Here is a 27,101-nt window from a genome sequence, read left to right on the forward strand (position 1 = left end):
ATTGTAATGTTCTAGATTGTTAGTTACAGCCCTCTGCCTTCGCCTGAATCCTGAATCCTCCTATCTTCAGGCGTCTAACTGAGCCAGGTGCTAGGCTTCACCTGTAATGGGTTGTGGAGGGGTTACAAAGAATATAACATCTTCTCTCAATTAAAGGTAGAGGAAGAGCTCTCTGGCATATTGCCTTTAAGGATCTCTCCTGTCTGTGTCTATTCTCATGGGTACATATGCTATGCTTCGCTGCTTGCCCTCCTCTCCTCTCTCTTCTCTTAGTCTCAGTCATCTCTCAAATGAGCTGCTGGCTGTTAGCAACTTCACACAATACCTCATTAAAGCCTAGCTGAACTCGAGTAACGTATTTTGGTTTTATTGAGCTGCCTGTTTTACTGTGATACGAACATACTTCATATTCGCCAAACCTATAGATAAACAAGAAAGCTGGCAATAAATTCTCTGCTATTTCCATCAGGGACTCATCTTACAGTGCACGGCTTGTATTACCAACCACCTGGTCATTAAGCAGTTTTGCTTGTATATATACAGTAGTACTGTAAAAACCCCATTGGCAACTTCCCCAGAAAGGTATTTTAGCTCTTGTTTTCTAGTGAGGGAGGAAAGGGACTTAGTTGTATTCTGCGTCTTAACAATATACTGCCATTTAAAGACAGAAACCAGCTCTAATGTCTCACCCAACCAGAGAAAGCCTTAGGAGGTTAAATAAAATAGGGACTAAGAGAAAAGAGCAATGTGAGGGAGAAAGAAAAGAGAAAGCTGGGTAGTTTTGATGCATGTCAGACCAGCCTCGTGTTCCTCTACAGGGTCAGGAAGGCAGTATAAAGCATTTGAAGGCAGAAATAAACCCTGATTGTTTCATGGGTCTCTACTTCATTCACCCAAGAGGGGCTCTCAGTCATTCTCATGAAGTATGACCTCTAGGGACTATTAAATCTCTTCTCTCTGTGTTAGATTGTGAAACCACAGAGGTGAATGAATTACCCAATGGCACTCTAAGGCATTAACGTCACCTGTCTTTCTCTCTCACACTTTGAAATCCAAGCTGGAAACACGTGACCTTCTTGTGTGATATTGATATGCCCTCGATGGAATCGAAAAGGGTCTTTCAGACACGTCACTCGCAGACTTCTGTATCTAGATCAAGGCGTCTTCCATGATTGTAGCATACATTCAAACTTAGCTAATACTGTAAGTCATGCGGTCTCACCACTTGAAAAAGTCCCACGATGCAGAGATTCATTGTGATTATTCCATAAAGCTTGCACTTGTGGTGCTGTCCATCATAGTAGTAGCAGAGATTGTCAAGGCTTGCCAGTTGTCATGTGAGTCTGATGATTACACCAATGAGGAGCGTAGTGTTCAGGAGTCAGAGGGGACGAGTGGTAACTGCATGCAAACTGTGTTAGCTAGCTGAGCTAAAGCCTAGGATTCAAGATGGAGGAGCTAATGCGATTCTTCAGGTCTCAGGCAAGGTTTCTCATCACCAGTGGTGTAGTGTAGGATAAACACAGTTTATGCACCTTTTTTTATTTTGAGCAAGTGTTTACCCATTTATTGCGAGAAAATTATTTGGTTACTGGTGTTACTTTATTCACCAGTAACGGCGGTCAGCGTTTACTTTTTGGGGGGGGCTGAACAAAGCTAGATCAGCTTTAATATTGAGGATCGATTTATGGTTCTATGAATTGAATTGTTTGCATCATTTCTAATCCCCACGTTTTTTTGTTTTACACTACCACCTCCCCTGATTGGAGTAAACTAACGGACTACTAGGGCCGGGACGATATCAGTATCGCAATATTTTTTCCATGGCAAAAATGTAAACACAAAGCAGACCTAACTCCTGCTGTGTAAAATGTTGTGTGTTATAGCTGAAAAGAAATCAATGTGACTCTGGATGACAGCATAATGGGGTGGCAGGTAGCCTAGTGGTTAGAGCGTTGGACTGGTAACAGAAAGGTTGCTAGATCAAATCCCTGAGCTGACAAGGTAAAAATCTGTTGTTCTGCCCCTGAACAAGGCAGTTAACCCACTGTTCCTAGGCCATCATTGAAAATAAGAATTTGTTCTTAACTGACTTGCCTAGTAAAATTAAAAAAATAATGGTGTCTGTTTCTAACATTAGGGCTGTTTTGTTTTCTTACCACGATACTTACGAGTATAGCGATACTGGTATCATCCCGGCCCTACAACTTACAGCTATTTTCACTCATATGTACAGTACATGTAGTCAAATAATTATGCATATATTCCAAATTTCCCATTGGCTGATCAGGGTTTTTCAGATCCCCTAACAATACAGTTTGCAGTTCTAGCTGAACCCTGATATAAAAGAGAGCTACCTACCTTTTTTTTTACCACTACATCATGTCAGCTTGGGTTATCCAACCACATCCATTCCATAGTCTGGTGAGAGGTGGTGAGTCTGTAGTGCTGGTCCCCAGAGCCAGACAGAGGCAGCAGCCAGAGGGACCGGGCGGTCCCATCTACTGTGGCTCTCGGTAAGTCTACTGTGGGTCTCTATGGGTGTACTGTGGGTCTGCTGTGGCTCTCAGTGGGTCTACTGTGGGTCTGATGTGGGTCTCTATGGGTCTACTTTGGGTCTCTATGGGTCTACTGTGGGTCTGATGTGGGTCTCTGTGGGTCTACTGTGGGTCTACTGTGATCTCTATGGGTCCACTGTGGCTCTCTATGGGTCTACTGTGGGTCTGATGTGGGTCTCAGAGGGTCTTCTGTGGGTCTCTGTGGGTCTCTATAGGTGTACTGTGGGTATGTTGTGACTCTCTATGGGTCTACTGTGGGTCTCTATGAGTCTACTGTGGCTCTGTTGTGGGTCTCTATGGGTCTACTGTGGCTCTCTATGGGTCTACTGTGAGTCGCTATGGGTCTACTGTGGGTCTACTGTGGGTCTACTGTGGGTCTCTATGGGTCTACTGTGACTCTCTATGGGTCTACTGTGGGTCTGTATGGGTATATTGTGGGTCTCTGTGGGTCTAATGTGGCTCTACTGTGGATCTCTATGGGTCTACTGTGTCTCTCTGTGGGTCTACTGTTACCTTTATGGGTCTACTGTGGGTCTACTGTGGGTCTACTGTGATCTTTATGGGTCTACTGTGGGTCTGCTGTGGCTCTCTATGGGTCTACTGTGGGTCTACTGTGGCTCTCTATGGGTCTACTGTGGGTCTGATGTGGGTCTCAGAGGGTCTGTTGTTGGTCTCTGTGGGTCTCTATATGTGTACTGTGGGTCTGTTGTGACTCTCTATGTGTCTACTGTGGCTCTGCTGTGGGTCTCTATGGGTCTACTGTGGCTCTCTATGGGTCTACTGTGGGTCTACTGTGGTTCTCTATGGGTCTACTGTGGCTCTCTATGGGTCTACTGTGGCTCTCTATGGGTCTACTGTGGGTCTACTGTGGCTCTTTATGGGTCTACTCTGGGTCTCTATGGGTCTATTGTGGGTCTCTGTGGGTCTACTGTGGCTCTCTATGGGTCTACTGTGGGTCTCTATGGGTCTACTGTGGGTCTACTGTGGCTCTCTATGGGTCTTCTGTGGGTCTACTGTGGGTCTACTGTGATCTCTATGGGTCTTCTGTGGGTCTACTGTGGGTCTACTGTGGCTCTCTATGGGTCTACTGTGGGTCTGATGTGGGTCTCAGAGGGTCTTCTATGGGTCTCTGTGGGTCTCTATAGGTGTACTGTGCGTCTGTTGTGACTCTCTATGGGTCTACTGTGGCTCTGTTGTTGGTCTCTGTGGGTCTACTGTGGCTCTATGGGTCTACTGTGGGTCTACTGTGGGTCTTCTGTAGTTTTTTATGGGTCTACTGTGGCTCTATATGGGTCTACTGTGGGTCTACTGTGGGTCTACTGTGATCTCTATGGGTCTACTGTGGGTCTACTGTGGCTCTCTATGGGTCTACTGTGGGTCTGATGTGGGTCTCAGATGGTCTTCTGTGGGTCTCTATAGGTGTACTGTGGGTCTGTTGTGACTCTCTATTGGTCTACTGTGGGTCTACTGTGGCTCTCTATGGGTCTACAGTGGTTCTCTATCGGTCTCAGTGTGTCTGCTGTGGGTCTCTGTGGCTCTCTATGGGTCTACTGCGGGTCTGCTGTGGCTATCTGTGGGTCTACTGTGATCTTTATGGGTCAACTGTGGGTCTGCTGTGGCTCTCTGTGGGTCTACTGTGGGTCTACTGTGGGTCTGATGTGGGTCTCAGAGGGTTTTCTGTGGGTATCTATAGGTGTACTGTGGGTCTGTTGTGACTCTCTATGGGTCTACTGTGGGTCTCTATGGGTCTACTGTGGCTCTGTTGTTGGTCTCTGTGGGTCTACTGTGGCTCTACAGGTCTACTGTGGGTCTACTGTGGGTCTACTGTAGTTCTCTATGGGTCTACTGTGGCTCTATATGGGTCTACTGTGGGTCTACTGTGGCTCTCTGTGGGTCTACTGTGGTTTTCTATCGGTCTTAGTGTGTCTGCTGTGGGTCTCTATGGGTCTACTGTTGGTCTCTATGGGTCTACTGTGGCTCTGTGGTGGGTCTCTATGGACCTACTGGGGCTCTCTATGTGTCTAATGTGGGTCTCCATGGGTATACTGTGGATCTCAGTGGGTCTACTGTGGCTCTGCTGTGGGTCTCTATGGGTCTACTGTGGCTCTCTTTGGGTCTACTGTGGGTCTGCAGTGGCTCTCTATGGGTCTACTGTGCCTCTCTATGGGTCTACTGTGGGTCTGATGTGGGTCTCAGAGGGTCTTCTGTGGGTCTCTGTGGGTCTCTATAGGTGTACTGTAGGTCTGTTGTTACTCTCTATGGGTCTACTGTGGGTCTCTATGGGTCTACTGTGGCTTTGTTGTTGGTCTCTGTGGGTCTACTGTGGCTCTATGGGTCTACTGTGGGTCTACTGTGGGTCTACTGTAGTTCTCTATGGGTCTACTTTGGCTCTATATGGGTCTACTGTGGGTCTACTGTGATCTCTATGGGTCCACTGTGGCTCTCTATGGGTCTACTGTGGGTCTGATGTGGGTCTCAGAGGGTCTTCTGTGGGTCTCTGTGGGTCTCTATAGGTGTACTGTGGGTCTGGTGTTACTCTCTATGGGTCTACTGTGGGTCTCTATGGGTCTACTGTGGCTCTGTTGTTGGTCTCTGTGGGTCTACTGTGGCTCTATGGGTCTATTGTGGGTCTACTGTGGGTCTACTGTGGGTCTACTGTAGTTCTCTATGGGTCTACTGTGGCTCTATATGGGTCTACTGTGGGTCTACTGTGGCTCTCTGTGGGTCTACTGTGGGTCTACTGTGATCTCTATGGGTCTACTGTGGCTCTCTATGGGTCTTCTGTGGGTCTACTGTGGCTCTCTGTGGGTCTACTGTGGGTCTACTGTGATCTCTATGGGTCTACTGTGGCTCTCTATGGGTCTTCTGTGGGTCTACTGTGGCTCTCTATGGGTCTACAGTGGTTCTCTATCGGTCTCAGTGTGTCTGCTGTGGGTCTCTTTGGCTCTCTATGGGGCTACGGTGGGTCTCTATGGGTCTACTGTGGCTCTGCGGTGTGTCTTTATGGGTCTATTGTTGGTCTCTATGGGTCTACCGTGGCTCTGCGGTGGGTCTCTATGGGTCTACTGTGGGTCTGTTGTTGGTCTCTATGGGTCTACTGTGGCTCTCTATGGGTCTGCTGTGGCTCTCTATGGGTCTACTGTGGGTCTACTGTGGCTCTCTATGGGTCTACTGTGGGTCTCTATGGGTCTATTGTGGGTCTCTGTGGGTCTACTGTGGCTCTCTATGGGTCTACTGTGGGTCTACTGTGATCTTTATGGGTCTACTGTCGGTCTGCTGTGGCTCTCTATGGGTCTACTGTGGGTATACTGTGGCTCTCTATGGGTCTACTGTGGGTCTCTATGGGTCTAATGTGGGTCTCTATGGGACAACTGTGGCTCTCTATGGGTCTACTGTGGGTCTACTGTGGTTCTCAATGGGTCTACTGTGGGTCTACTGTGATCTCTATGGGTCTCTATGGGTCTACTGTGGCTCTGTGGTGGGTTTCTATGGGTCTACTGTGGCTCTCTATGGGTCTACTGTGGGTTGCTATGGGTCTATGGGTCTGCTGTGGCTCTCTATGGGTCTACTGTGGCTCTCTATGGGTCTACTGTGGCACTCTATGGGTCTACTGTGGGTCTCTATGGGTCTACTGTGGGTTTACTGTGGCTCTCTATGGGTCTACTGTGGCTCTCTATGGGTCTACTGTGGCACTCTATGGGTCTACTGTGGGTCTCTATGGGTCTACTGTGGGTTTACTGTGGCTCTCTATGGGTCTACTGTGGCTCTCTATGCGTCTACTGTGGGTCTACTGTGTCTTTCTATGGGTCTACTGTGGCTCTCTATTGGTCTCCTACGGGTCTACTGTGGGTCTCTATGGCTAGGGAGTGATGGATGATGCTGTGGGAGAACAGTGGTGCATTACAGTTGTCCAGCAGGACTAGCAGACAAGAGGAAAGAGAGAGAGAAAAACCTGTGTGGAAGAGCCTGACAGGAAATCTGGACATCTGTAGGACAGAGATAGGGTCACATCTCCAGCCTTTATCAAAGAGGAAAGCAGATTTCACATCTGATGGAAGGCTGTGGCAGCAGCCCCAGGCCGCAGGGGTGCTGAGTTTGTTGTGAGGTAATGTAGCTATCCACACACAGCCTGCTGCTGCTACAGGGACCTGTTAACAGACACATACTGTCACGTTCCTGACCTGTTTTTCCTTTTCTTGTATTTATTTAGTCAGGGCGTGAGTTGGGGTGGGTTGTCGATGTGTTGTTTTCTATGTTGGGATGTTTGTGTTCGGCCGGGTATGATTCTCAATCAGAGACAGCTGTCAATCATTGTCCCTGATTGAGAATCATACTTAGGCAGCCTGGGATTCACGTGTGTTTTGTGGGTGTTTGTATCTCGTGTCTGTGTTAGTACCACACGGGACTGTTTGCGGTTTTGTCACGTTTGTTGTTTTGTACATTAAGTGTTCAGTCTACGTGAATTAAAAGATGACCACTTTCCACTCTGCGTGTTGGTCCGATCCATGCTCCTCCTCGTCTGAGGAGGAGAACGACTTCGACAGCCGTAACAGAAACACCCACCACCACAGGACCAAGCGGAGTGGAGAAGGGCGGCAACAACAACAGCAGTGGAAGAAAACACAGGACTCGTGGACTTGGGAGGAGATCCTGGACGGCAAAGGACCCTGGGCTCAGCCAGGGGAATATCGCCGTCCCAAGGCGGAGCTGGAGGCAGCGAAGGCAGAGAGGCGCTGGTATGAGGAGGCAGCGCGGCGACGCGGTTGGGAGCCCGAGAGTCAGACCCAAAAATTTCTTGGGGGGGGGGGGGCACACGAGGAGTGTGGCAAAGCCGGGTAGGATACCTGAGCCAACTCCCCGTGCTTACCGTGGAGTGAGAGGGCGTCGTACTGGTCAGACACCGTGTTATGCGGTAAAGCGCACGGTGTCCCCAGTACGCGTGCTTAGTCCAGTGCGGGCTATTCCACCTCGCCGCACTGGTAGGGCTAGGTTGGGCATCGAGCCGGGTGCCATGAAGCCGGCCCAACATATCTGGCCTCCAGTACGTCTCCTCGGGCCGGCATACATGGCACCAGCCTTACAGATGGTGTCCCCGGTTCGCCAGCATAGCCCAGTGCGGGCTATTCCACCTCGCCGCACTGGCAGGGCTACGGGGACCATTCAACCTGGTAGGGTTGGGGAGGCTCGGTGCTCAAGAGCGCGTGTCCTCCTTCACGGTCCGGTATACCCGGTGCCACCTCCACGTACCAGTCCACCGGTGGCAGCCCCCCGCACCAGGCTGTCTCTCCGGGTTCTCTCTCCAGCTGCTCCCACCTTCCCAGCGCTGTCTGAACTGCCTGCCTTCCCAGCGCTGTCTGAACTGCCTGCCTTCCCAGCGCTGTCTGAACTGTCTGCCTGCCCAGCGCTGTCCGTCTGTACTGAGCCTTCAGAGCCGTCCAGCCAGGACCAGCCAGAGCCGTCCGGCCAGGACCAGCCAGAGCCGTCCGGCCAGGACCAGCCAGAGCAGTCCGGCCAGGACCAGCCAGAGCAGTCCGGCCAGGACCAGCCAGAGCCGTCCGGCCAGGACCAGCCAGAGCCGTCCGGCCAGGACCAGCCAGAGCCGTCCGGCCAGGACCAGCCAGAGCCGTCCAGCCAGGACCAGCCAGAGCCGTCCAGCCAGGACCTGCCAGAGCCGTCCAGCCAGGAGCTGCCAGAGCCGTCCAGCCAGGAGCTGCCAGAGCCGTCCAGCCAGGAGCTGCCAGAGCCGTCCAGCCAGGAGCTGCCAGAGCCGTCCAGTCAGGAGCTGCCAGCCAGCCAGGATCCGCCAGAGCCAGCCAGCCAGGATCCGCCAGAGCCAGCCAGCCAGGATCCGCCAGAGCCAGCCAGCCAGGATCCGCCAGAGCCAGCCAGCCAGGATCCGCCCCTCAGTCTGGTGCTGCCCCTCAGTCCGGTGCTGCCCCTCAGTCCGGTGCTGCCCTTTGGTAGAGTGGGATTGACATGGAGGGTGGTCATTGGGAGGAGGCCAAGGAAGCGGGGTTTGACTATGGTGGGGTGGGGACCACGACCAGCGCCAGAGCCGCCACCGTGGACAGACGCCCACCCAGACCCTCCCCTAGACTTTATGCTGGTGCGCCCGGAGTTCGCACCTTAAGGGGGGGGGGGTTATGTCACGTTCCTGACCTGTTTTTCCTTTTCTTGTATTTATTTAGTTGGTCAGGGCGTGAGTTGGGGTGGGTTGTCGATGTGTTGTTTTCTATGTTGGGATGTTTGTGTTCGGCCGGGTATGATTCTCAATCAGAGACAGCTGTCAATCGTTGTCCCTGATTGAGAATCATACTTAGGCAGCCTGGGATTCACGTGTGTTTTGTGGGTGTTTGTATCGCGTGTCTGTGTTAGTACCACACGGTGTCACGTTTGTTGTTTTGTACATTAAGTGTTTAGTCTACGTGAATTAAAAGATGACCACTTTCCACTCTGCGTGTTGGTCTGATCCTTCTCGCCTCTCCTCCTCGTCCGAGGAGGAGGATTACGACGACCGTAACACATACACCTATGATTAGACACGCCAACCAAAGTTGTACTTCATGCTTTATCGGTGTTAGATGATCACACTAGGTCTAAATGTCCGTCCCTTTTTCCTAATTTATATTGTCTTCAAAGAAAGAAAAATAAGTGATAAGTCAATCACGGAATACGTTGAACTGATTTCAGGTTCTCAGTGCGTTGTATCAACCATAGAAATAGAATGTTCTTTCAATAAAGTCATTTATCCCAGAAGAACTCAGGGACTGAAGTCCAAACAAAGTAATGGCCTAGGGTTGGAGTATTGTATAGTGTGTGAAGGGAGAGAAGAGAGAGAGAGGGAGAGGTCACATAGAGAGAGAGGGAGAGGCAGAGGGCCCAGAGAGATAGAGGGAGAGAGGCGAGGGAGAGGGCCCAGAGAGAGAGAGGGAGAGGGCCCAGAGAGAGAGAGGGAGAGAGACCAGAGAGAGAGAGAGAGAGAAACCATTGAGCGAGAGCCCAGACAGAAATAGAAAGTGAGCTGCCCAAAGCTGCAACCCCAGCTTGTCAGTACCCTGTTTGGTTGTGTTCTGTTCTGCCCAGGGTTGGGCAGGGTTCTCCTCTCTGACTGATGGAGCTGCCAGCGCTCAGCCTCATCCTTCACTTCTCTCACTTCTTCCCCTGATCAATCAGACTATTAAACTCCAATTACACCAGCCAGCCCCGCCACACAACCAGGTGAGCGACAAGCACATTCAGCCAGCCCAGCCCAGACACGCACGGCCCAACCAGCCAACACTCCCAAATTAACCCAAATGAATAGCGACACTGAGACAGAAATGTCTGCAATCGAGGGCTAAATGACATGTCTGTGTCGAAGCTATTGAGTAGCAGGTGTCTTAAAAGTAGTAATTACACAAAGCGGGATGTGAAAAAAGGCCCACGGCTGGGCCAGAGTAGGCCCCAGTGTGGTGGTTAGCTGGGGTCTGTCTCTAGGTGTTGATAATTGATTCAGGCTAATAATAAGCTGCAGATTTGGAGACCTGTCTGTTCTAGATGCGTGTTGCTGAGGCTGGAGCCTCCTGCTCTATGCTCATAATGCTCATTATAAAGGTCTATTGTAAGGCCTGGTTTCAGTGACTGCTGATCTTTTTACTTTAGCCCTCCGTTGGTAGTGATACAAAGATATTTAGGACAGTGTACGTATTGAGGGCAACCCCTAAAACAGACAGAAAACCTGGTATGTTTCTACAACAGGAGGCAGGTGAATTTATATAATTATTGGTCACATCCTGGGAACACTACATGTGTTATTGTTGTTCCTTATATATCAGAAGGAAAGATACAATGTTTTTGTATATTGTAGGCTATATTGTCTGTAATATTTGCTCCGGTGTGATGTGTTTCTGAGTGGAGAGACAGGAAGCCACATCAGGGAAGCAGCTGGCAGTGGAAATGTTGTCACATGTGAAGCAAAGTGCAGAGACAAATCCTGTGTCATGTTCTTATCAATAATGTGTGTGTTCACATTAAGATATTAAGACATTGTTTTAGTTTCAATCTACATTTCTATCATGAATTTTGTCAGAAATATGTGTATTATATACTGCAACCAAGTGATTGAGGCTAGCTGCTACAGTATTCTTTATCGTCTGTAGTATTGTGTGTGTTTTCTGAGAAGAGTAGACTTTTGGTTGTGAACAGAGAGTCTTACCTAGAGAGTGGAGACAAAAAGGAAAATGACAAGATACTGTCCTAATTTGCAGCTGGGAGAGAGGTGGTGTCTGTCAGACCCAGGAGGGGTTTTATAGTGTCATTTAGAACAAGGTGAGAAATGAGGTCCTGCCGTCCATGCTCCAAAAAAGGCACCAGAAATTATTCAAGCCATCACTCAGACATTTATCTCCTCCCGGTTCCCACCCTCTCCCGTCAATATGTTTATTGTTAGCTACCCCCTAAACTTGAACAAGTGGTGGCGCGGATTTTTCTGCTCCGAAATTATATTTTTCTTCTTGTCATTGCTTCATTAATCAAGAGAAGGCATTCTGAAAAATGTTTTGTTTTGGAGGCTGCAATCTATTTTTTGTGTGTGTGTGTGTTGTTGTTAATCTGCGCCCGTGGCAGGTTTCCCCTTCGAAACGCAGCGCTAAGCAGCGGTATCGCAGGCCTATTGTTGTAGCCTCTGTCATAGCAAGGAGAGCCTGATGCAGGCCTGGGCTTGCCTGATAAGGAAAGAGGATTCAACATGGCTGGAAAGGAGAATCAGTGGGACTTGAGAGTGGAGTACGGATGGGGCAGACGCGCACACTGACGTCCGCGCGCATGCGGGTGTGCGCCCACACACATGTACTCGCGTGCACACAAACGCATACACACACTCACACGTAAGCATGCACACACATGCAAGCACACAAATCATCATCATCATCACACTGGCACATGCCCAGGCAATTATTTACAGTACAACATCCAATTACATATGCAAGAAGACACCCCATGAGATAGTAGTTGCAGTACACCACCTCTCTGCTACTGCTTACTGGCAACACACTGGCTGCCACAGCACCAAACAGCACACTAAGAAGTAACCAAAAAACAACAATGTATTTGATTTCTTGTATTTTGTATATAAAGTCGACCTATCCTTTCTGTCTGAAAGTAATACCCTCTTGGATGTGGTTGGTAAAACCAGACAATTATCTGCACTAACCGGATTTGAATTTCTATGTTGGACACACAAATAATTTTGGCACAAAGAATGTGGCTCCATCTAATGAAATAATGGCCCCAAATTTTAGGCTGGGAACCAATTTGTGATTGCATGCATCAATTATTTCTTGGGCTTAAACCAATATTAAGACTGGGGTCTCTTCAGATGGGTAAAATGGTAATTATCTGGCGGTCTCTCTGACATTCACTGCGCCTCACATTTCTATCAACACTATTATTGACCAGCACACACATTAAAGAGTTCACGTTATACTGCATTCTTTTGATAAAGAAAACACATATTCCTCTGAATTCATCCCTCTCTCAGTCTAAACCATCAGCTCGATGACAAAGATCTGACAACAACGCTTGGTTGGCATACTTGTGAGTCGAATGGAGACTAGGGTTATGACCTGTGTCAGAGAGGTGTGTCCAGGCCCCGGGGCCATTGTTTGGTGTCTTTCTAAGCTCCTTTCTATGGCTCCTCTCTCTGTGCTCTGCTGGGATCCATCCTGTGGCCATGCCGCCATGCCGTGGTGTATTAGCTGTGAAGGGCTCAGTGCTGCTCAGTGCTACTGGGGTTGGGGCTGTTGGGGCTGAGCTCCACTGTTTGAGATAATGCATGGTTGACTTGATCTACAAGTGAACCTGACATTCTCCTGTCCTTACATCACCACAAACAGATATGGCTGGTCCCCAGATAAGGAAGGCAGAATTCACTGACTTGCTTTGTGCCTTGCAGCCCTGCTGTGATGGCTACATAGTTTACTCAATCTCACTATAAATACAGGGAATGGATCTGTACACTAAATGTTACAGTGAGAACGGACGCTTTTTATGTTGAGTTGGGGCTTCAAATAGATATGTCAATTGAGAGAGAGAGAGAGAGAGAGAGAGAGAACATACACTGAGTGTACAAAACATTAGGAACAGCTCTTTCCATGGCATAAACTGACCAGGTGAATCCAGGTGAAAGCTATGATCCCTTATTGATGTCACTTGTTAAATCCACTTCAATCAGTGTAGATGAAGGGGAGGAGACAGGTTAAAGAAGGATTTTTAGCCTTGAGACAATTGAGACATGGATTGTGTGTGTTCAATTCAGAATGTGAATGGACAAGACAGAAGATTTAAGTGCCTTTGAACGGGGTATGGTAGTAGGTGCCAGGTTCACCGGTTTGAGTGTGTCAAGAACTGCAATGCTGCTGGGTTTTTCATGCTCAACAGTTTCCCGTGTGTATCAAGAATGATCCACCACCCAAATGACATCCAGCCACCTTGACACAACTGTTTCAAGCACTGGAGTCAACATGGGCCAACATCCCTGTGGAACGCTTTCGACACCTTGTAGTGTCCATGCCCCGACGAATTGAGGCTGTTCTGAGGGCAATAGGGAGTGCAACTCAATATTAGGACGGTGTTCTTAATGTTTTGTGCAGTCTGTGTATAACATGCAGTACAGACGTGTAGAATGCTTATGGTCCTCAATAAACATAAACATAACAATAAACATAATCCTCAATAAACATAATTCGACACCCTTTATAAACATGAACATTCAGGACCATTTGATTCATTCGGCAAGATATATTGCATACTGTAAAAGAAGGAAATGTTTGAAATATTAACTTGATCTAAATCGTTTGAAGCGAGGTACACTGTGTCTACAACACATCATAACCCAACAAGTACCCAATCTAGCGGAAACATTCATTAACATTCCTAAACCTTTGAGAAAAGTCATAGTGTGCAACTTAGAAAAGTCAATGTGAGCTTCTATGTCAAACGAAAGAGTATATATCCATTAACATACACAACAGACCTCCATTGCAGTTGGGGGAAAACAGAAAAGTGAAAAGAAGTTGAGTGGTGCCAGCTGCTTTGCCATCTGTCTCTGTCATGGCAGTACTTGTGATATGTTGAAACAACTTCCCTGAGAAGTGCTGCAGATAATCCCTGATTGTTTCCATTTGCAAACTCCTGATAGTGTTCTACATTACAGTGGGGACTAAAGTTATTTATGGTGCTGGTTAAAGTTTTAGAGGACTGACCATTCCCTTCAGCAGTCAACACACACACACACACACGCACGCACGCACGCACGCACGCACGCACGCACGCACGCACGCACGCACGCACGCACGCACGCACGCACACACACACACACACACACACACACACACACACACACACACACACACACACACACACACACACATACTCTGTCTCGTCTATAATCACCTAAAACATATGTTACAGTACTTCATCATCCTTATCATAATGTTATCAGTATTGTGAAGAACTTTCAGTCCTAGACAACTATGTTGCTCATCCCACTAGAATGCATCATTACGTGCAGGCCCCATGGTCTGCTGGTCTACAGTAGGTACATGTATGCAACCCTGGAGACCGGGGTTCAATCCCCGTCTTCCCACTTTGTCTCCTCTTAATCTGTCTTCCCCGCCGTTTCTAATCTGTCTGAATAAAGCAAAAATGCGTAAGTAATTTATCTTTAAGAAAGCATCATAACATGTAGGCTGATTGATGTTTTCAGGACCCTTTGATGCCATGCCATTGATGACATCCATTATTTATAGCATGCTGCCACCACATCACATCTCCCCACACGTAAACCAGGCCACTCTAAGACCCACTCTGAAATTGCACCTTATTCCCTATATAGTGCACTACATGGGCCCTGGTGAAAAGTAGTGCACTATATACGGAATGCATAGGGTGCCATTTAGGACTTAGACTAAGTCTCTACGTGGGGTTAGGCTGGGCTGCTGTGTTCTCTTTCCTCTTGGTTGCACTGGTGGAGGGGTCGAGGAACACAGTGGAGGCTTTGCTTGCTTCACCTCCTCCAGCGAGGGCGAGTCCCTGCTGCCGGCCTCTGATAAGTCCGCCCTGTCCCGGCCTCCAGCCCCAATCCAGCCCCCCAGTACTCCAGCCCCCCAGCCTTGCTAGCCTGGCTTGGGGCCCACCAAAGCCCAAAGACAAAACCCTGTCAAATGACTCCAGATGGATGAACAGCAGAAAATGAAAGTATTCCGTGAAGAATGCTGATTTGGTCGGTGGTCACATGGGTCTTCTATCAGCGGAGGCTTTGAGATAAAGAACCCAGATAAGACCAGAGGAGAGGAGGCCTGGACAGTGTCGGCTTCACAGGCCTGGTGGTCCAGCACATAGCAGTGTGTGTGGGTGTTTGTATGTATGTGTGTGTGCGAATGTGTGTTTGTGTGTGTGTGTTTATGAGGCTGTCAAAACAGGAATATTACACCACAGGGTCGTCAGGAAACTAATTGGGTAACAAAGACCATTTCCCGTCCTGGAACCCCATCTTTTAACAGTCCGTGTGCTGAGACTGTGATAAGGGAGTTCACGTCTAATACATTTAGTGGGGGCAAGTTCACCAACTTTATCTTATTTACTTACCTCAGTGTAAATATGGCCGGTCTTTAAAGGGGATTTATTAAGACCCCCATTTCTCTAAAGTGCACGCGAGAATCAAACTGTTTCTGTGTCATAGGTATACAATCAAATAAGTATGCAAATATCAGTAGGTAAAGCTTTTTCTGCAGTTCAGGGATGGCCAAGAGGGTTGCGCAAAATAGCTTCCTTAAATATAATGCCACGTAGATGCTTTTTTTATTGCATCGTGATTTCTGACTTCACAGAGAAGAAATAAGAGTTCAAAGGAACGTATTAAAATCCAAGGCTGTACCTTAAAGGGGCATTGAGGTTTATCAGGGTTTTATTCAAGCATCATCTTGCCTTGAATGTGATTGTTTGTCTTCACTGACTTATGACTGCTCCTAGGTCTGTGTTTATGTGTGGAGGGATAGCTTGTGACCTTAATGGCTGATAGACTTTGTCTCTTCATGTCTTCTTTGAAGAAAGGCCCCTCCGTATGTTTATTCCTGTGTGTTTAAAGTGGAGCTGTCCGGAGTATGAGCCACCTGGCTGGTTCAGTGACCCTGGGGGAACAGTAATGTACCATACAGGTGAACACATCGCTGGCTGTCGCTTCTCTATTATGTGCTCACATAGTTTCTCATGGCTCCAGGAGCCGAGCCTTAAGTTACATGTAAAGATCAAACAAGTCCACAATTGAATTCAAATAGCGAGAACTGAGGCGTTCAATGTTATTTCTCTGACCGAAGCCAAACAGTAGGAAGACGTGCATGTACAGGATGTGTACCTCCTAGTCATTATTAAGTAGTGAAGCATGCATTACAAATTCTACTTTCTCTTTCTTTCTTCCCTACTTCAAAAAATGATACATAGGCTACACATTATATTCTGTATCTGCAACTTGCAGTTCATGGATTAACATGAATTTGAATGAAATGTCCACTTCAGCCAAACAACTGGTTGGCGAACAGGGACAATAGACCAGAACATGTCAAAGGCCCGTAGTTTGTCTGTTGCATTAAGGAGGAGATGATTATAATATATGGCATTGCTGATGTGGTTTAGTTATTTTTATACTTTTTAAATTGTCATTTAAACATATTGTTTATCAAACCTCGCATATCTACTTCCTCACATAACTCCTCCCATTCAGAGAGAGAGAGAGAGAGAGAGAGAGAGAGAGAGAGAGAGAGAGAGAGAGAGAGAGAGAGAGAGAGAGAGAGAGAGAGAGAGAGAGAGGACTTGTCTGGAGGGCAGGTAGATCTTACACTACACTGGATGAGTTTGGAGTTGGAGCAGCTCTTACTGCCTGGAGGTTTGGGAGAATGGAGGATGCTTGGAACTCATTGCTTTCCCTCATTCACTCCTTTTTTCTGACTCTGTCTTTCTCTGCCTCCCTGTCTTACTCCATATGTGGCTTTAGGTATGTAGTATTGTAATGATCAATCAACATACACTCAATGTGGTGTAAAGACTCAAGGTCACTTATTGTCCATATGTGGTTACAATCAGGAACAGATAGATACATTCAAATAGGTAAGAACAGATAGGATGTCACTTAAATGATCAAATACTCTATGTATATTTCCCATGGCTGCCATGATCTAGGCACAGCAATGGGTAGCTGCCATTATAGCAACAACAACTAAAGGCAGAGTGATTGGTGTCCTTTTAAAGATTCCAGGAACAGCAGTGACTCTCAATTTAATCGATTTAAAACGAAAAGTCAATTTAACAAAGTTGAAAAGAGAAAGATGTGTGTGTGGGGGGGGGTAGAAAAGAAAAAAGCATTCTTTTGCACTCAAGCAGTAAACTAACTGCAGCACAGAGCGAGCGCAGGGAGAGAGAAGATTTCTGCCGAATTATCTCCCACCTCACATTTGCTCTTAGGCAAGCAGTTTAAAAGCCAAGCGATTGAGCCAGTGATCCAATTTGAAATGCAGAAATGATTAGAGCAGCTTGCCTCATTTCATATCGAAATGCTCTGATTTATGACAGGGCAGCAGCCAAGATCTATCTCTACAGGGAATTAGTGTCGAATTTTTGCATATTTCTGTTATTTAGTCTCCCAATAGCAGATGCTACTGTAGGGAGAGAGAGAGAAACAGAAAGCTACATGAAGGTACTGTATATTTTATTTGGGCAGATGTAACTATACTACCGTTAAAAGATGGAGAGAATGGCTTGAAATGAGACCAGAGAAATGGATGCATTGGAAGCATTTCCCAGTTCATGTGGGATGTTGACAGATAATCGTCTTTTTTTAGGGTTAAATTAAAGGAAAATATACATAAATATCCATATTCTGAATATAAGCTTTCTATACATGCATAGAAACTTGGAGATGGATTGAAAGAGAAAGGGTCTTGGCCATTTATTCGACAGAAAGACCCTGGCAAGTCATCCGTCCTTGAGGCTAAAGAAATATTAATACGGGAATGAGATAACGAGGGCTAGAGGAAAATCTCCTCTAATGAAATTTCCAGTTGACCACATGCAATTTGTTTCATCGTGGTGAACAACTAATTGCAATGGACGTTATCAAGGTGTGTGCTGTAGTATGCTGTAAACAGGTGCAAATCCTTTATCCCTATATACCTCCACCGTAGTGACATATAATATAGAAACTTGACATAACACATCCATAAGCTTTTCTGCCCTTCTTTTTTCATATAAAGGGCTAACCCGAGTCTTATATGGACATGACACATCAATACTATTAGTGTCATGTTGTTAAAATATGAACGCTGGGTCAAGCGCTGTGTGTGGGAGTGAAACACACAGAGAGATGAACTGAGGAAAGGAACCTGCTGCTTCTTCTACTATTTACAATGTTTTTCACTGAAGAATAAAAAACTATATTTATACTGGACTTAAGGACTAGTTTAATTTAAGAAACGGAATAAATATTATTGAAATATAAAAACTGAAATGTGTATTTTCGAAGTAAAATGCTATAAATAAATATTTGCATTTGTATTATGATTAAGAACATATTTAGTCTTTCATACTCTACGTGTTTTTAATATCCATGGCTACTGGATATACAGTGGACCTTTTAAGCAAAACAACAAGTAGAATATACTGTAAAGATGCTCAGACTAAAACTGGGTTTGATTTCTCTGCAGTTGGGGATCAGGACAGATACAGTACTACATTTGTGACCTTGGTAGAAAAAAAACGAAGGGAAAAAAGATGAGGAAAGAATCATTCCCACCAAGGATTGATATCGATTTCCCCTGGCCTGACCGTGAAGCGGGTTAAGAGTTGCCCAGTGGTGGTGAAATGGTCAGTGGTGATATCATTAGCTTGTTTACACAGGAAACCAGTGAGTTAGGAGGAAGCTGAGTGTCACAAGCCACTTTCTTCCTCACCTCCTTCAGCTGATCTGAGGATCATGGTATCAAGGAGGGATTAGTAGCGACTTGGGATTTGTGTGATTGGTTAATTTATTGCGGTGATGGCAGGTCTTTCATCTATGGCAACATTTAATCAGCCCAGCCACAGAGGCTATTACAGGTTAGCTCCTTTCTGGAGTCAGTCCGGCACTGCCATCAACTCCATCACAATTCCCCTGAAAATTCCAAATTATCTGGAACAGGCTTTAGCTTCTCAGTAATAAAAATTAGAACAGATTCCTGATAGAAGCTTTTCCTCACACAGTGCCAATTATAAATAGCTAGGGCTCTGCCTTTGGAAGGAAGGAGGAAAAATCCAACTATGAGAGATGTGCAATGGAACTTATCACTCAGCCCCTGCTCTTCGCTCTGATCCAAATCCGTGTGGCTGAAAATTTATATTAGATTTTATCACAGAGGCCTAAGTCTAGAAAAATCAATGAAGGTTATCTTTTATGTTGCAGCAACTTGTGGAAATATTGATTTTCATTTTATAGCGACTTTGGAGCATCAGTTTGTAATCACTTCCTAGCTGACTACACTGTTTTGGTCACTGTATCTTTTACACGTTGGTTGAATGGTAACAGAGCTGAGAAAAAACCCTGGGAGAGTATTGAAACCACTGGAGTGAGGGAACAGGGTGGATAAACCACAACACACCATGAGGAGGAAGGGTGGATGGTTTTCAACACTTATCCATGACATTACTTTATAAAGTGACACATTTTGTCTCATTTATTTTCCATCTAATTTACTGTAGCTACTTCAAATGTCCCTATTTTACTTTATTGAAGAAAAAACATTTAGGGACAGAGTTAATTGTCATACATTTTCAAATTTGAACATGACCATTGTTTAATTCTGATTGAATTAATACATCCACCTATTTACATTTCTGTGAATGGTGGTGAACACTTTCTTAATCACTGTCAATAAAATGCAGAGTCCTCTGATCCGTAGACACTGTAGAATAGCTAGTCTTAATATTAGTCTGAATGAAACCGTATTGTATGTGGCTTTGGATTTTAAAGCTGGTGGTGTTGATGTTGTAATATCCAATAGGGGTCAGTATTATTTGCTGTTCTGAATACATTTATTCATGAGGAAGTGGAACAGGACAGAGTCACTGTTGTACGTCACATTCCTTAGTTGTGATTGGTAGTTAGAGAAAGGGGTATGTTTTTATTTGGTATACATCCCTCTCACTCCAGAGAAATCAGCATGTTCTGCTTGTCACTCTGACTTTGTCTGAAGCTTTGACTACATATGTCCTGTATTTACTGTATAGGAAGAGGGCGTTCATTTAAGGCTAAAATGCTCCTCCCCTTGGTGACATCATTGTGTGTTATACCCAGAATACACCTTCTCTGCATTCCTTTGTCTGAAATACTTCAGAGCCCCAACATAGTCGTTATTTAGAGTTGTACATTTATATGAATAGCTCATTTAAATTTCAGCAAAATGAAAAATACAGCTATATGATAAATTGACCATTATTTTGAGAAATGTATTCAGTTAACTTATTAATTTACAATTGGTTACGTTTAGTTTTATTAATAAGTTATGTTATGATGATTTTGACAATGAATCGTTATATTAAGAAAACACATTGAAACAAAAATACATGTCAATAATGTAAATCATTCAAATTCAAATACAATTTGAAAGGAAATATTTCTAATGTTGAAAACTATTCCCATATATTATTATTACTCTCTCCCTGGTGAGAGGCAGAGTAATATAGTGAATTCCCAGAAGGCCTTAGAGAAAAGACGGACAGGAAGAGGGGAAGAAGAAGCCTCACACAGCTAAATAAGAGAGATGGCCCCCAGTCTGGAGATCTGACAAAGGGTTAATCCGATTCTCATTTTAGATAGTCGTCGTAGCAACAATCAGATCCGTCTCCTTTGCTCCTTTTGACAGGGTTGTAAGATTTACAGGTTCGCTGAAGATATACGACTTTATTGTCAGGCTAATTTGAGATGTGAAATAGAGGACGGCTTAAATGACAGAGGTCTCTCTCTGTTCCTCTGCCAGGGCGGGATAAGATACCTAAATATTAAGGAATGAGAAAATCAACAGACACAATGTGCTGTTCACTAGGTGTTTGATCCGTCTGACTGGCACAAGTCCACCATTGCTTCGAGCTGCTATGTAAGAACTTGAGTTGAGGTTTTCTTTTCATTTTATACGTATTGTTTCATTTGTGTGTGACAGACAGACTGAGATCAGAGCCCATATGCTGTCTGCACTTTTGTTATTGAATGTAGCCTACAGTATTTATGTTTTCTCAGAGAAGAGAGAGAGCCCTCTAATCCTCAGTCACTACTAATGAAATATTTCTGTGTGTGTGCGTGTCTAAACACTCCTTCACCTGCATGCGTAATAAATCAATCTTTTGTGTGTATCTGTGCCAATTCAGACCTTTAACGTGTGAAAGTGGCCTTTGCATTTATCCTTGAAGGGTTGTTGCTGCCTTTCCGAAGAAATATCTGAAACACATAGTGAGACAACTAGTGCTTTTCTGTTGCATTAGGCAGATGGATGGTGTCTCATGGCAGCCTGTTTCAAATGGAGAAATAAATGAAGTGTCGAGAAGAGATTGCACCCCAGACCATTTTCTCTTAGCTAAACTATTTCTGTAACACCCTAATGAAGGAGGGCCTGGGGGTTAAAAAAGTAATGGCCTTGAAATACTGACATTTTGCCTGCTAGCAATAGACTACTGTAACGGCTGCCCAAGAAAGATGCTTCTACCCTCTCCATGAGCACTGAAGATGTACTCTTGGCTTTCATTACCCTTTGTAGAAAAAAAAAGAAAAAAAGCCATTTAAAAAATAAAATAGAATAGAAAATCATATGAAAATAAATAGAAAGGCCTTACAATCTGACCGACCCCTCTCCATGTCTGGTTGTGAATACGTTTAGCTGGGGCCACAGTATCTATCTCCCTGTTTTCCTTCCATAGAAATAACTTAAAGCACCAACGCTTGACCCAAGCCCAGAAGAAAAATGATGTTACACATTCAGAATAATTTGCCGGCATATTATAAGACGTAGCCTCAATCGCCCTTTGAAATAGATACTGATTCTTTAAATTCTTCCCTGGCTGTTTCAGGAAATAGTGAGATCCCAGCGATAGCGCAGCACAATGTGCCTAAAGTTCACTCCTGAACACTCGCCACCCTCACTCTAAAAGTCATCGGCATTCTGGGCATCCGATATCTTCTTAATCTGGGAGATCTGATACTGTATCATTGGGATCATAGGGATCAGGCGTTAGCAGCACTGTATGCCCCCCCCCCCCCCTCCCTCTCTCCCACCACTCCAGCCACTCTCCTACCCCAACTGCCCCCACCACCTTGATCCCATTCCTCTGCCCCCCCCCCCCCCCCCCCAACCATCTCAATTCCCAAATCTTCTCATTGCGGGGAGAAGAAGAGGGCCTTCTAGCTTATAGAATGACCCTGATTATGGCTTGCAGAGAAGAAGAGGAAGCATAACTTGTTGGCTATTATTAATTATTGTTTGTTTAATCACCAAAATAGGCAAATGATTAGTGTTTGTTATCTGTCCCTGTCCAGAAGATGAAGAGCTGTGTACCGGTGGTGCTCAGCGCGGGCCCCAGGTGGCTGCTGGATGTGACTTGGCAAGGAGCAGAAGACAACAAAAATAACTGTGTGGTGTACAGCAAAGGTAAGCTCAATGTCCAGACTGCTGTATACAGTCTGTTATCTCCCTAGCAACACCACAGCAGCCAAACACACAGTCTGACAGACAATTCCCCCACTTAAGTTCTGCTGTCTGTCTGTCTGTCTCTCGCTGTCTATCACTCTAAATATTTTTTTTTACATCCCTCTGAAGTCATTTAGTGTATCAACTCAAAACTTTTGATTAGGAGTGGGAGACACAAACGAGACACAAAGTCAGTGGTTTTCGATTTCACGAGGTAAATATATTCCTTCGCTTTTTGTACACAGTCTGAGTGAATTCCTCTCTGTTCACAAATTACAATTCCCCAAAATTATTATGTAGACGATAATCTGAAATTTGCTAATGGCATATCTCTCTTTTTATGTAATTTGGGGTTACTGGGTGTGACCGTAGAGGTTGTGAGTCTCGAATCACACTGAAATAAACATTTGGGATTTATTTGCTGTCTGATACAGCTAGAATGCCCTTATTAGGCAAGCTCAAAATGGCTGCCCATCCATAGTTCATGATTGGGCTTAAGGTTACTGATTGTAAAATGCTAATATGGCACACTGACACTGACAGTACAGTCTTCAGACTTCACTCTTTATGAAAGCGCTGTGCTGCTGACTGGCTGCTGCAGCCCATAATTGGGTCTTGACGGGTGTATCCAGAGACACACAGGCACATAAATAAGTAAATAAAGATGTTTGAATTCAAAAGGGATGCAAGAAGTGGTTTCTATTTATCCTGTTTTCAAAATGATTACCCTGTGACTAGACTCACGAAGGAGCTGAAATGGAGTTTCTTCCCCTCAAAGTGAATCAGAGCGGGAACTGGGATTTGCAGCCCGGATTTTCTTTCGGGTCTCCCAATTCTCATCTACTAATCACTAGACTGCACTGGGGAGTTATCCTCTTAACCGGAGACTTAACTTTGTGCTCTTTATCACCAAATCATTAAAGTTTATGATAAGCTGTTAAAGGAGATTATGCACTTCTTTAAAAATCTCCTAATCTTTTTGCCAGGAGACTGAATATATGAAACAAAAAAGGGAGTAATAACAGGATTTGGTCTCGTTTTGTTAAGTCTGTCATTTCCCCTCCCCGTCTTCATAGTCATTATAGAAGACATCCAAGACGTAGTTGCAGTACTGTCATCATCTCACACAAACGGACGTTATGGATCTGTGATCACCTCTGTAGCATTGTCCTTCATATCCCCTTGTTCATAACATCTAGTTGACCCTTATTCAATTAGAAAAGGAAGTGATGTGAAAGTCGGACCAAAAAGAGGAGTCCCCCAGTGAGAGCCGTTTGTGTTGTATTAGTATAGAGCCGCTAAACCTTTCTCCACAATCACACGCCTGCCAAGCCATAATAAACGATACAGAGGGATAAAATGCAGAAAAATATAATTAATTTCAATTTGGAAATAATTGTATAATATTTGTCACCTTACTGTGTGTAGTCATTTTGAGACAATAATTGCAGCTCTAAATCTGTAGGCCGAGACAGAATCAGCATCCATCCAGTTTTTCTATTTCTATGGCCCCAGACAGAATCTGTCTAGTTATTCTATGTATGTGGCCCCAGACAGAATCTGTCTAGTTATTCTATGTATGTGGCCCCAGACAGAATCTGTCTAGTTATTCTATGTATGTGGCCCCAGACAGAATCTGTCTAGTTATTCTATGTATGTCGCCCCAGACAGAATCTGTCTAGTTATTCTATGTATGTGGCCCCAGACAGAATCTGTCTAGTTATTCTATGTATGTGGCCCCAGACAGAATCTGTCTAGTTATTCTATGTATGTGGCCCCAGACAGAATCTGTCTAGTTATTCTATGTATGTGGCCCCAGACAGAATCTGTCTAGTTATTCTATGTATGTCGCCCCAGACAGAATCTGTCTAGTTATTCTATGTATGTGGCCCCAGACAGAATCTGTCTAGTTATTCTATGTATGTGGCCCCAGAGAGAATCTGTCTAGTTATTATATGTATGTGACCCCAGACAGAATCTGCCTAGTTATTCTATGTATGTGGCCCCAGACAGAATCTGTCTAGTTATTCTATGTATGTGGCCCCAGACAGAATCTGTCTAGTTATTCTATGTATGTGGCCCCAGACAGAATCGATCTAGTTATTGTACAGAATCTATTTAGTTATTGTATTGCTATGGCCCCAGAGAGAATATCTGTAGTCATTGTACAAAATCTATTTACTTATTGTATTTCTATGGCCCCAGAGATAATCATTCTAGTTATTGTATTTCTATGGCCCCATGCAGACACCAGACAGTACAGAATGACTCAGTGATGACTCCCTCTCTGCATGAAACAGACACACAGAGCCATAGGGCCTCAGTGTTTACATCTGTTTGTCTGTTTTGCGCTAAGAAAGGCAGTTGACTTATGGTAATCAGTGAACATCTCAATATACTGCATGTTCATTGGTTCTCGCTGAATATGGCTACTTGGCTCGTGTTCCAATCATCTTGGCTTTCTTGAGGAGTGCCTCTTAACTAGAGTTGGCACTATGTTTCACCCTCCCATATCGTAGTTTATTGTTGATGATCTGAAAGTAAAATGTATTGTCAGTGTGCTATGGCTACCACTGAATGTTCACGATCTTCAACCATTGACATTCTATGGGACAGAGAAAAAGAGAGAAATGATTCCCAATGGACTGATGCAGTCCAACAGTGTGTAATGTATAATACATGCTAGTTCACCGTGAACAAGAACTATGTGAGTTTGGTGGAATCCCCATTGGGCTGCCCCGGGCATCCAGCAGAAAACACACTACCACGGTTACCACATATCTAATATTAGACATGTCATTTTGTTTTATTCTGTCCTGTGTCCTGGTTCTACTGAATGTCCATTTTTTATGATTTGCCACTCACTGTCTCTATCATTTTGTGTTGTTGATATTGACAAACAACACACTGTATAATGAGACATTTCTAAACTAACATTTCTACTGAGAGTTTACCCTATCAACTACGACTATATACTGTAGGTTATTATGTCTATGTTTCATATGGCCATAGTTTGTGTTAAATATATATTACTTTAAAATAAAAAATCTCTACCAATTCCCCCTTGAAGACGTGATAATATAAAAAGTGGAATAAACATATCTGTTTTTACCAGGCTGTCTTTCTATCAGTAGCACCAGAAACAGTAAGCATACAGTGCTGTTTGTTTTACATTAGACTCCCATGCAGGCAGCCAGTATACTGTAGTGCCTCAGCACAGAGCACAGCAGCCAGCCATTACTAAAACTCTCAACTTGACTGCTGCACCAACTCATTATCGAGAAATCCACCTGGAACCTCCACAATGCTCCGCGCCACACATGGACAGTTTCTTTGAACCACTGACGTTTTCTAGAAACAGGCAGCGAGTCTGTGGAGTAATTACACGTTACAGTAACGCAGAGGGAGGGAGGGAGGGAATTGGTGGAGAATTGGTAGAGAGTTAGGGAGAGAGTGAGAAACCGACAGGGACAGCGAAAGAGAGAGAGCAAGTCAGAGAGGGAGGATATCAGTGGAGAATTGGTACATTTGATTAACAATATGGAAGTGTTTATTAATTTAGAAAGAAATGCATATTATTTAATTGCATCATTTTTGGGGCGTTTTCATTATTCCACTATTGAATCAAAAGAGCGACGTTCAGTAATTAAAACAAAAAGAAACAGAAAGAAGAAATGGGACAATAAATAGAAATATCATTTCAGGGTCACTCCTATCCACAATGTCATGAAATACACTACCGCCATCATATAACACTGCTCTGATTTAATTATTTTTTTAAATCTTATTTTTTGCCTTTTACAGAGAGTATAACTTAAGATAATGTCGGCCTCCAAGACTGGACATTGAATCCACCAATCATTCTGCATGTTTTACAGTTCGTCAGATTTCTTGGTACCTACTGTCCACACATTACATGGAATGTATATCATCATTACCAGTATGACAGTAAAGTCAGTATGGATGTATTCAACTCAGAGCTCTCCTATTGTGCTCGACCATTGTCACCTGATATCTGAGCCCTTAGAAACTCACCCGCGCTCTGTCTTGATATTATGTCCTATTATTCTAAGGTCACCTGAGTTTTCTAACGTAAGCCTCTTAAGCGGACCACATTCAGATACAGCATGTCCAATATGTCTCTGGAGAAAGTCGGCCATTGTTGGAGCGGAAATTGACCAATGTACTAGGGCGTTTTACATAAGCCCATACGGTGTAGAATTAAACTGTAACTCACTGCTGTGTCTTTCTGTTATTTCATGTTCACTAAGTCCTCGCCATCAGATCCCTTTTCTCACACGTCCGTTGTTCACACGCTCTTAGCCAGAGACCTCGGAGGTATATCGTGAACATGGCTAGATCTTTTTAGATTCATTTCTCATCAACTGAAATCTTAACTGTGTTTCCACAGTACTTTTGAAATTGGATCTGAATTTTTTATATTCTGTCCAAAACAAAATAGGGAGAATTCAGAATAAGAACATGCTTGGTTTAGAAAGGGGGAAATATATCGTAAAAACTGTTTGGGACTGCGGGAAAGGAGAGAGAGTACTGTAACAGTTCAGATTGAATTGTTAATTTCAACCCTCCCCTTTAAAACGACTGCAGCAAATAGGAGGTGCTGAGGTTATTATCTGTTATCTGGGAACATTGGGAAATAGTGTGACTGAATAATAACTAAACAACTGACACAATGTCAAAATGTCATTATCAGTGTATTAAAACAAAATTGTGCCCTAAAGGAGGCCCCACCACAGCTCAGAGCAGCAGCGTAATTATGTTTAATTAAAATACAACAGAGATCAAC

General features: G+C 44.7%; 1 protein-coding gene across 1 annotated transcript in view; it reads left to right on the top strand.

Moving 5' to 3' along the window:
• The window catches only part of zfpm2a (zinc finger protein, FOG family member 2a), a 146,916-nt gene that overhangs the window by 80,017 nt on the left and 39,798 nt on the right, over nucleotides 1-27,101 (top strand). The window contains exon 5 of the mRNA XM_038994537.1: nucleotides 22,144-22,255. Coding sequence (XP_038850465.1) covers nucleotides 22,144-22,255 — 112 coding nt within the window. The remainder of the gene's footprint in view (nucleotides 1-22,143; nucleotides 22,256-27,101) is intronic.

The sequence above is a fragment of the Salvelinus namaycush genome, chromosome 5, assembly GCF_016432855.1.
Source record: "Salvelinus namaycush isolate Seneca chromosome 5, SaNama_1.0, whole genome shotgun sequence".
Classification (NCBI taxonomy): domain Eukaryota; kingdom Metazoa; phylum Chordata; class Actinopteri; order Salmoniformes; family Salmonidae; genus Salvelinus; species Salvelinus namaycush.